Here is an 11,133-nt window from a genome sequence, read left to right on the forward strand (position 1 = left end):
ATGTTGCGGCTGCTGTTGCTCAGTCTGTTGTGGTCCTGGATCTGGACCAGCTCGGCTCTGCTCAGGTAGGAAGCCTCCTGTCAAACTGTTCGGTCTCAGTGTTGAAGGAAAATCTCTGATAATAACTTTCTTCATATTTGACTGTTTTCATGTGAAAAAATCCAAAGATTCAGAGTTTCACCAGAATTTTCTAATTGTCAGGCTGGAAAATCTTCTGAAACATTTAGAGCATCATGGGACACTGAAACTCTGAATGATACTAGTACTACTGTACAACAACTATTACTACTACTACTGTACTACTACCACTACTACTACTACTACTACTACTGTACCACTACTACTTCTACTATTACTACTGTACTACTACTACTTCTACTATTACTGCTACTATTACTACTAGCCACAGTAAAACAACAAACCGATATAAATTAATGTAAAATGTAAAAATTAAAATGCCCCTCCCTCCCCAGGGTCCCTCTGAGGAGGGTGCGTTCGATTCGCACCCGGCTGCGTGCCGACGGCCTGCTGCAGGACTTCGTGCGGGATCACCGGCCCGACTCGTTCAGCCGGCGCTACGCTCAGTGCTTCCCGCCCGGGACGCCGTCGCTGCGCCTCGGGCGCTCCAGCGAGAAGCTCTACAACTTCATGGACGTAAGAGCGAGCGTCAGGCTGCAGGTTGCTGGTTCAAATCCCAGACAAAGACCCAACCTTCCTCTTAAAAAAACGTAATAGTAGTTTTGGGATAATTCATCTTCAGTCTGATATTGCCCGTTTTCACCAACACGGCTGACGTACTTCTGCCTCGTCTCAGCAGGTTATAGATCGGTTCTCAACATTGCAATGTTAAGAAGCCAACTTTGTCGTCTCTGATCGAAGGTCACAAAATGCTAACAGTAAATAACAGTAAATTCTGTGCTGTCAGCACCTGAATTTCCCCAAGGGGATCAATAAAATTTTATCTTATCTTATCTTGTGAGCCTCGATCAAATCTCTTTTTTTTATAGTGTTTCAGTCGTCTGACAACAGAAACAGAAAGATCTGTCAGTGACAACAGCTGGATTGTGTTGAAACAGAAACAGAAACAGTGATCACACAGAAAGTCGGCTTCTTAACATTGCTGCCAGTGGAGAGAACCGATCTATCTACATCAGCCATGTTGGTGGAAAAGGTCTGTTGTCTGTTCAGAGAGGTATCAGAAGTAAGGCCGGTGTTTCCTCGGGTGTGCGGCGGCGTTACTGCAGCTGCGGCTTAAAAAGAGCAGATTCTGATCTGAGAACCTGACGGTCGACAGTTTGATCCAGATCATATGGATGTGGAGGAGGGGAAGTGGTGGGGTGCAGAAATGGAGGTGGAGATTATTGAAATGGAAAGTTGAGTGTGTCTGGCACAGAGAGGCGAGGTGCCTTGCTCAGAGGCACTGCAGCAGGGTTCAGCAGCATCGAACCAGCAACCACATGAGTACAGTTTCTCAACGGTTTCTACAAATAACAGAACAAATAAGGGTTCCATGGGTGTGTGTGTGTGTGTGTGTGTGTGTGTGTGTGTGTGTGTCAGGCCCAGTACTATGGGGAGATCAGCCTGGGGACTCCGGAGCAGAACTTCTCGGTGGTGTTCGACACCGGCTCAGCCGACCTGTGGGTGCCGTCGTCCTACTGCGTGAGCGAAGCCTGCGGTACGACACCGCCCGCCGTGTGTGTGTGTGTGTGTGTGTGCGTGTGTGTGTGAGAGAGAGAGAGAGGAAAGGTGAGCTTGTCTGGGTGTGTATGAGGCTAACTGTGTCTTTGTGTGTGTCTGCAGTTTTGGTGTCTGTGTGTCAGGACGGCCTGACTCTGGATCACTGTTTGCCTGACCAAGATAAGAAGTTTATGGCCCCTGTGTGTGTGTGTGTGTGTGTGTGTGTGTGTGTCTCCAGCCCTGCACCAGCGGTTCAAGGCGTTTGAGTCGACTACGTTCCGTCACGACGGTCGGATGTTTGGGATTCACTACGGATCTGGACACCTGCTGGGAGTCATGGCCCGAGAGACGCTGAAGGTCTGTCTACTCTACTCTACTCTACTCTACTCTACTCTACTCTACATATCTCTCCAACGTGTCCAAAAAGCACATGTGCTTTGAATTCACATGTGGGTTTTCACATGTGACTCATGTTGCCGTCCCTTTCCTAGCACTTTTGGGGGATGTACTCCATTCTGTTCTATTCCCCATCCTGTTCTGTTCTCCATTCTATTCTGTTCTCCGTTCTGTTCTATTTTCCATGCTGTTCTATTCTCCTGTTTCAGGTCGGGGGTGTGACCGTTGTGAACCAGGAGTTCGGGGAGTCGGTCTATGAGCCCGGCGCTACGTTCGTCATGGCGAGGTTCGACGGGGTTTTTGGGTTGGCCTACCCGTCCCTGGCGGAGATCTTGGGAAACCCTGTTTTTGACAACATGATGTCCCAGAAGGCCGTGGAGCAGCCCGTCTTCTCCTTCTACCTCAGCAGGTGCGACAGGGTGTTTCACTCATACAGTAACACAGTCATACTGGGAGCTGACCAGTGCAGCCAGTCTGCTGCTGGTGAGACTCATGAAATGTGATCCATTTATACTGCAGCAGTGGTTCCCAAACTGGGGTCCAGGGACCTCCGGGGAGGGGTTCCAAGGGCTCCAGGGGTTCCAGGATGTTCCAGAGGGTTCAAGGGGGTTCCAGGAGGTTCCATGGGTTCCAGGGGAGTCCAAGGGATTCCAGAGGATTCCAGTAGGTTTCAGAGGGTTCAAGGGGGTCCAGAGGGTTCCGGGAGGGTACAGAGGGTACAAGGAAGGTCCAGAAGGTTCCAAGAGGGTTCAGAGGGTTTCAGGAGGGTCCGGAGGGTTCTAGGAGGTTACAGAGGGTTCTATGAGGTTTCAGCGGGTTCCAGTAGGTTTCAGAGGGTTCAGGGGGGTTCAGAGGGTTCAAGGAGGTCCAGAGGGTTCCGGGAGGGTACAGAGGGTTCAAGGAAGGTCCAGAAGGTTCCAAGAGGGTCCAGAAGGTTCCAAGAGGGTTCAGAGGGTTCCAGGAGGTTTCAGAGAGTTCCAGTTCAGAGTTCAAACAACTCAAATCTTCTTCGATGGAGTTCGGAGTCCTCGACATAAAAACCTGCAGTATAAAGTTTGTTTGTTTCCTGGACTGAAATATCTTCTTCTTCCCTCCGTCTGCAGGAAAAGTGGCGGCGACCCAGACGGCGAGCTCTTGCTAGGCGGAACGGACGAGGCGTTGTACAGCGGACCAATCAACTGGCTCCCTGTCACCGCTAAGGGATACTGGCAGATTAAGATGGACAGGTGTCACACACGTTTGTATTACTGTACTTGTGAGGACCTTCGATGACTCCCCAAACCTGACCTAAACCTAGAAACACAAGAACACACAAAATAAACTGATCTGTGTGTGTGTGTGTGTGTGTGTGTGTGTGTGTGTGTGTGTGTGTGTGTGTGTGTGATCCAGTGTGGCGGTGCAGGGTGTCAGTTCGTTCTGTCCTCATGGTTGCCAGGCGATTGTCGACACAGGAACCTCCCTCATCGCTGGACCGACCAATGACATCCTCAACCTGCAGCAGCTGATCGGAGCCACGCCCACTAATATCGGAGAGGTGGGAGTTCACTCAGAGAAACACTTCTAAATCTAATCTGATATTTATATTATTGATATTATATTTTGAGGTAATTTAACAAAATAAAGAGAAATACTGTAGATCAATGGTTTCCAAACCGGGTCCTTGAAGGGGTTCCGGGAGTTCTTGAAGGGGTTCAGTGGGTTCTTGAAGGGGTTCTCCAGGGGTTCTTGAAGAGGTTCAGGGAGTTCTTGAATGGGTTCAGGGAGTTCTTTAAGTGGTCCTGCAAGTTCTTGAAGGGGTTCCGGGAGTTCTTGAAGGGGTTCAGGGAGTTCTTGAAGGGGTTCAGGGGGTTCTTTAAGGGGGTTCTTGAAGAGGTTCAGGGAGTTCTTTAAGTGGTCCTGCAAGTTCTTGAAGGGGTTTCGGGAGTTCTGTAAGGGGTTCAGGGAGTTCTTTAAGTGGTCCTGCAAGTTCTTGAAGGGGTTTCGGGAGTTCTGTAAGGGGTTCAGGGAGTTCTTTAAGTGGTCCTGCGAGTTCTTGAAGGGGTTCAGGGAGTTCTTGAAGGGGTTCAGGGAGTTCTTGAAGGGGTTCCAGCGTTCCAGTTACAGTGTAATTCTGTATAAAGGCATCAAATCATAGACCTTTACGTGTGTGTGTGTGTGTGTGTGTGTGTGTGTGTGTGTGTGTGTTGCAGTACCTGATCGACTGTGCCAGGTTGTCCAGTTTGCCTCATGTGACTTTCGTCCTCGGAGGAACAGAGTACAGTCTGACTGCTGAACGCTACGTGAGGAAGGTGAGTCTGTCTGTCTGTCTGTCTGTCTGTCTGCCTGTCTGTCTGTCTGCCTGTCTGCCTGTCTGCCTGTCTGTCTGTCTCTCTGCCTGTCTGTCTGTCTGTCTGTCTGCCTGTCTGTCTGTCTGCCTGTCTGTCTGTCTGTCTGTCTGTCTGCCTGTCTGTCTGTCTGCCTGTCTGTCTGTCTGCCTGTCTGTCTGTCTGCCTGCCTGCCTGTCTGTCTGTCTGTCTGTCTGTCTGTCTGCCTGTCTGCCTGCCTGTCTCTCTGTCTGTCCGTCTGTTTGTCTGTCTGTCTGTCTGCCTGTCTGTCTGCCTGCCTGTCTGTCTGCCTGTCTGCCTGTCTGTCTGTCTGTCTGCCTGTCTGTCTGTCTGTCTGTCTGCCTGCCTGCCTGTCTGTCTGTCTGTCTGCCTGTCTGTAATAATCTTTGTCAGTCATAGTGTCCCCCCCCCCCCCCCCCCCCCCACAGGAAGTGCTGGCAGACCGTCAGTTGTGTTTCAGCGGTTTCCAGGCGGTCGACATCTTGTCTCCTGAAGGGCCGCTGTGGATTCTGGGAGATGTATTTCTGACGGAGTTCTACAGCGTGTTCGACCGCGGGCAGGACCGGCTCGGCCTCGCGCCCGCCAGGCACAGCGCCCAGCAGGATAACCATAACTAACTTCAATGTGATCAATAAACAGATCAATAAAAATCGAATTTTATATCATCGAGATCAGTTGAACCCCAACTTTTTTGCATTTAAAAGTCTCTTGCAGACAATCTCAAGACACAATCTCAATCTCTTGATCACAAAAGAAATATTTGTTTCATCAAAATGTTTCTACACTGCCCGGACACTCCACATTCTTCTTTATTTTTACTATTTTCCACATTGTAGAATAACAGTAAAGACTCAAAACTATGAAATAACACAAATGGGATTATGCAGCGACCAAAAAAGTGTTAAACAAATCAAAACTATCTTATATTTTAGATTCTTTGCCTTGATGGAAAGGAAAAGGCTTTGGAAAGAAATTCAAACATCGGATCAACTTCACTATTTATATTTGTCTAAGAAACTCATTTCAAGCATTTAAGCAGAAACCTTTAGATCAAAATGGCTTTAAGGGCCGTGTATGTATTGAGGATTTTCTTTTGCCTGCCAGTACACCAAAATATAATTAATACAGTTTAAACCCTTTCAACCAATAATGTTTGAATTCGTACAGAACAACAGCTGTTGGCCATCGACAGAAACTGTAATAATCACTGTAACTAACTTTCAGGCTACAACTGAATAGAAAATGAAAGAATGTTTGGCTCTACTTTGATTTGACTGTCATCAAATATTCTATAAAATGTGTTGTAAAAACCTTTTATCTTCAACATCACAGCGAGCTTCATTAGTTTTAGGAGGTAAATATATTCAATTCCTTTTCAGGAATTTAAAGAAAGAGATTCATTTTGTAAAAATACATGACAGCTGTGTGTTTTTGACATTTTATAATGTCTGGTTTAGTTCCAGGGTCATGAAATATTCTTGCCAGACGACGTCCGCTGTCAAATACGACAAAAAAGCTATTGAGACGAAGTTTGAGAAACGTGTAACAGCGTATTACAGCATTGTAGCTGGATTTTTTTTTATTTTACTGCAGGTGGGGGTCATATTCAGCAAACAAACTCAATCTTTCTGAGGTTAAAATCAGAAATTTACAAAAAAAAACCAAATTCAGAAATTTGTGAGAAAAAATATACAATTTCTGAGATTAAAAAAAATCTGAATCATAACCTAGCAACTTCATTAATTTCACTATCTAGACCAGTAAACCTGATGCCATGTTGTGTCTGCAGACTGAACTCTTCTGGTTCATCCTGCCTCGCAAAGTGAAGCAGCGTGGTTCCTTGCCAAAAATACTTCTTGCAAATTCTGACTTTAATCTCAGAAATTCTGAGTTTCCTCTCAGATCATAAGTGCAATATGGTTTTAATAGGATAAAAACTTGGTAAGAGCATCATGAGTTTGATTTCTATAATCAGTTTCAACTTCAATAAATTCAATCATTCCATACAAATTCAGAAAACACAATTTAAATTCAGTCGTCCGCTGGAACAAATCTCATCACTTTCAATCTAAGTCATTTACACAAACACAAGATCTCAAGTCAAGACTTTAGAAACCTTTTCAAGTCCCTTTTCACCCCGGTGGCTCACCAGGTAGAGCGGGACCATGAGGCTCAGACCCGGGTTCAGATCCGGCCCGCGGTCATTTGCTGCATGTCTCTCTCTCCCATACCTTCCTGTCTCTTTCTCACACTTTCTCTGTCAATAAAGCATAAAATGCCTAAAATACATCTTTAAAAAAAAAAAACATTCAATATTAGACTAAATGACTTGTTAATTGGATATTTGCCGGCACGTGATTGGCTGCTGATTGGTGGAAATGTCAGCTGTAAACTGCAGACAAGAAAACGAGGCGAAGCGGTTCAGACCCGGTTCGGTTCAGATCCAGCTGATATGTGGCCGCATGTCGGAAAAACACTTTGTGATTTCCTGATTAGTGAAAGTGTGCGTAATGGAGGAACATGAAAATCAAGCTCTCTGATTGGACAGTGTTTTGTTACAAGCTCTCTGATTGGACCGACTTTTGTTACAAACTCTCTGATTGGACAGTGTTTTATTACAAGCTCTCTGATTGGATAGTTTTGTTACAAGCTCTCTGATTGGACAGTTTTGTTACAAGCTCTCTGATTGGACAGTGTTTTGTTACAAGCTCACTGATTGGTTCTCATTTGTCCTCTGAGCTCTGCGATTGGGAGTTGGGTTTTTTGATCTCTTGGCTGTCGTTCGTTCCTTCCCTCTCGCCGTCTTCCACTCCCAGCATGCCCTGGAAGTCGTGTTCGGCGTCGCTCTGGGTGGGCTGTACGGGCGAGCGGGGGGGTCGCAGGAAGCCCAGGCCCCGCCCCTTCCTGCCCAGCGCCTCGGGGCTCGGCAGGCTGCGGACCGACGCCTTCGACGACTGTCTGGAGAACTGGAAGGAGAGCTGGCGGCCGCGGGGCCGGGCGGGGGGGCGGGCCGCAGCTTTGTTCACGCTCCATCGGAACCTCTTGGGTCCCAGCTGGGTGGGGGAGCAACAGACCGGAGAGCCGTCCCTGGGAAAACAAAGGACGGGTCAGACTAGGAAGAGACATGAGATGAGAGGTGGGGTAAGAATAGGATCAGAAAACAAAGGAGGGGTCAGAAGAGGAGTGAAAAACAAAGGACACGTCAGACTAGGAGCGGAAAACAAGGAGGGTCAGGTTACTAAGAGCAGAAAACAAGGAGGGGTCAAGCAGCATCCATGATGCTAGGGGCGAGGGGAAATACTAGGAAAAGAAAACAAGGAGGGGACAAACTTGGGACAGTAAACGAGGAGGAGTCAGTTTGCTAGGAGCAGAAACAAGGAGGGGTCATGTGACATCAATACTGAACCCAGTCAGTCACCTCAGGTCGTCCCAGCCTGGCGTCTCCTCGGCGGGGGGCGGGGCCACCTGAGGCCCGGGCCACCGCGAGGCCTCCAGGCTGTTCTGAGGCTTCGGCGCATCGCCGACGAAGAAATCCACGTCGCCACGGAAACCGGACAACGGCGGGCTGACAATGACCTGAGGGAGTTCGGCGGAGGGGGAGCGGGAGGGAGGGAGCGGCGTGTCGGGGGAGGGAGGGGTGCTGCTCACCTCCCTCAGCGTGGCCAGGGTGTCCAGAGAGGAGGGGGGCGGAGCCACATCGTCGGGGCCGGGGTGCACCCTGGGAGGACGGATGGAGAAACAAAATGGATGACGGAAAGACAAACGATTAAAGTATAAAGGCTCATTCCCATCTGGAAGGAAAACTATAGCGAGAACTACGATCACTGTAGCTCCGCCCCCTTCTTTCTTACTACTTCAATTTAAACCAATAACTTTCTTGCAGTGTTTTAAACTGACCAATAGTGTAACTGTAGTGACCTGAATCGACCAATACTGGTCGTCAGTCGTCTGCTGGAACAAATCTCATCACTTTCAATCTAAGTCATTTACACAAACACAAGATCTCAAGTCAAGACTTTAGAAACCTTTTCAAGTCATCAAAGTACAAGTCAGAGTCAAGTCCCAAGTCACCAGAACCCAAGTCACCAGAACCCAAGTCAAGTCAAGTCTCAAGTCTTCTCTTCATGCAGCAAGTCAAGTCTCAAGCTATTCAAACTGTGACTCGAGTCCAAGTCATGTGACTCGAGTCCCATCCTCTGCTCGATAGTAGTAATTTGTATCGACCAATAGCGTTCCTGCAAGTAATTTGAATCGGCGTATAGCGTACTGCAGTAATTCAAATCGACCAATAGCGTACCTGTAGTCGGGGATGTAGGGGAAGAAGCCGCCCGCCGCGTCGCTGCTGTGGCGTTTGAAGGCGGGTCGCGGCGGCTGCAGCTCCGGCGGCTCCTGGACGCTCAGCAGCCGGCGGACTCGACCCAGAACCTGAACAGGGGAGCAGGAAGCTGATTATGAAACTTCTGACTGACGCCCACGTGTTGAAGCTGTACGACGGGCTTTGAACTTCACACAATATATAAAGAATTGTTCATCAAGTGCAGCTGAATTTATCCAGTCATGGACACTCCTGCTTTCCCTTCCGACTATTTTAAAAAGGTAAAAAATAATCAGTGGTGAAAAAACATTTGTTAGTAACAAAATAAATATTCAAGTAAAAACATAAAGCGTCTCATTACCGACTCCTGGCGGCGAGTGAGAACAGAGTCCTGTTGCCGGGGGCGACCGTCGTTAAGGTCCGCCTCCTCGAACTGCAGGATGTCAGACAGTCTGCAGGAGAGGAGGGACAGAAGTGAACCTGCTGGTATCCTGCTGAGTCAACTCTGCTCAAGTCCCAAGTCACTCTCAAGTCCCAAGTCACTCTCGAGTCCCATGTCACTCTCAAGTCCCAAGTCACTCTCGAGTCCCATGTCACTCTCGAGTCCCAAGTCACTCTCAAGTCCCAAGTCACTCTCGAGTCCCAAGTCACTCCAAGTCCCAAGTCACTCTCAAGTCTCAAGTCACTCTCAAGTCTCAAGTCACTCTCAAATCCCAAGTCACTCTCGAGTCCCAAGTCAATCTCAAGTCCCAAGTCACTCTCGAGTCCCAAGTCACTCTCAAGTCTCAAGTCACTCCAAGTCCCAAGTCACTCTCAAGTCCCAAGTCACTCTCAAGTCTCAAGTCACTCTCAAATCCCAAGTCACTCTCGAGTCCCAAGTCAATCTCAAGTCCCAAGTCACTCTCAAGTCCCAAGTCACTCTCGAGTCCCAAGTCACTCTCAAGTCTCAAGTCACTCCAAGTCCCAAGTCACTCTCAAGTCTCAAGTCACTCTCAAATCCCAAGTCACTCTCGAGTCCCAAGTCACTCTCAAGTCCCAAGTCACTCTCAAGTCTCAAGTCACTCCAAGTCCCAAGTCACTCTCAAGTCCCAAGTCACTCTCAAGTCCCAAGTCACTCTCGAGTCCCAAGTCACTCTCAAGTCCCATGTCACTCTCAAGTCCCAAGTCACTCTCAAGTCCAAGTCACTCCCGAGTCCCAAGTCACTCTCAAGTCCCAAGTCACTCTCAAGTCTCAAGTCACTCTCAAGTCCCAAGTCACTCTCAAGTCTTGATGCTCAAGTCTCAAGTCAAGTCCAAGTCATTAATGTCAAGTCTCAAGTCTAAATGTAGAACAGCAAGTCAAGTCAGAACAAATCAAGAGTCCAGTATCAATTTAATATCTTAAAGAAAACTAAAAGAAAGAAAGATCGCAAACTAGCAAGCGGGCTAGCTGTGCGTTTGTAGTGCGTCTTTGGCCAATCAGCTTGCTTGGTTGTATAATGTGTGTGTGTGTGTGTGCGTGTGTGTGTGTGTGTGTGTGTGTGTGTGTGTGTGTGTGTGTGTGTGTGTGTGTGCTGACCCCATGTCGGTGGTGGAGCCCAGGAAGGAGGGGATGCAGTAGTCGGCAGCAGCCAGCGTGTACGGCGGCCGCGCCTCGCTGTCGTTCCAGTACAGGTCCCGAGTCAGGAGGGGCAGGCTCAGGTGCATCTCATCCACCGCCAGCAGAGACACCTGGGAGGAGGAGGAGGAGGAGGAGGAGGAGGAGGAGGAGACAGGAGGAGAGAGGAGGAGGAGAGAGGAGGAGAGAGGAGGAGACAGGAGGAGACAGGAGGAGGAGGAGGAGGAGGAGGAGGAGGAGGAGAGAGGAGGAGACAGAAGGAGAGAGGAGGAGGAGGAGAGAGGAGGAGGAGGAGGAGACAGGAGGAGAGAGGAGGAGGAGACAGGAGGAGACAGGAGACAGGAGGAGGAGGAGACAGGAGGAGAGAGGAGGAGGAGGAGACAGGAGGAAGGAGGAGGAGAGAGGAGGAGGAGAGAGGAGGAGAGAGGAGAGAGGAGGAGGAGACAGGAGGAGAGAGGAGGAGGAGGGAGGAGGAGAGAGGAGGAGGAGACAGGAGGAGAGAGAAGGAGGAGAGAGGAGGAGACAGGAGGAGGAGAGAGGAGGAGGAGACAGGAGGAGAGAGGAGAGAGGAGGACGAGACAGGAGGAGGAGAGAGGAGGAGGAGACAGAAGGAGAGAGGAGGAGACAGGAGGAGAGAGGAGGAGGAGGGAGGAGGAGAGAGGAGGAGGAGAGAGGAGGAGGAGACAGGAGGAGAGAGAAGGAGGAGAGAGGAGGAGACAGGAGGAGGAGAGAGGAGGAGGAGACAGGAGGAGAGAGGAGAGAGGAGGAGGAGACAGGAGGAGGAGAGAGGAGGAGGAGACAGGAGGAGAGAGGAGGAGACAGGA

The 11,133-nt window shown here is 49.1% G+C and overlaps 2 protein-coding genes across 2 annotated transcripts in view; one reads left to right on the forward strand and one right to left on the reverse strand.

Moving 5' to 3' along the window:
- On the forward strand, positions 1–5,014 carry nots (nothepsin). Its single transcript, XM_071914291.2, has 9 exons — positions 1–65; positions 474–654; positions 1,558–1,675; positions 1,916–2,034; positions 2,283–2,482; positions 3,177–3,299; positions 3,463–3,607; positions 4,263–4,361; positions 4,826–5,014. Exons 1-9 carry the CDS (start codon positions 1–3, stop codon positions 5,012–5,014), a joined length of 1,239 nt encoding a protein of 412 aa, XP_071770392.2.
- Positions 5,015–7,120: 2,106 nt separating this feature from the next.
- LOC139923524 (bestrophin-3-like) overlaps positions 7,121–11,133 on the reverse strand; it is a 17,435-nt gene continuing 13,422 nt past the window's right edge. The window contains exons 9-13 of the mRNA XM_071914302.2: positions 10,271–10,422; positions 9,074–9,164; positions 8,695–8,822; positions 7,816–8,115; positions 7,121–7,484 (exon numbers count right to left, since the gene is read on the reverse strand). Of these exons, the coding sequence (XP_071770403.1) occupies positions 7,121–7,484; positions 7,816–8,115; positions 8,695–8,822; positions 9,074–9,164; positions 10,271–10,422 (1,035 nt within the window). The remainder of the gene's footprint in view (positions 7,485–7,815; positions 8,116–8,694; positions 8,823–9,073; positions 9,165–10,270; positions 10,423–11,133) is intronic.

Source organism: Centroberyx gerrardi, chromosome 24 (assembly GCF_048128805.1).
Source record: "Centroberyx gerrardi isolate f3 chromosome 24, fCenGer3.hap1.cur.20231027, whole genome shotgun sequence".
In the NCBI taxonomy this organism is placed as follows: Eukaryota; Metazoa; Chordata; class Actinopteri; order Beryciformes; family Berycidae; genus Centroberyx; species Centroberyx gerrardi.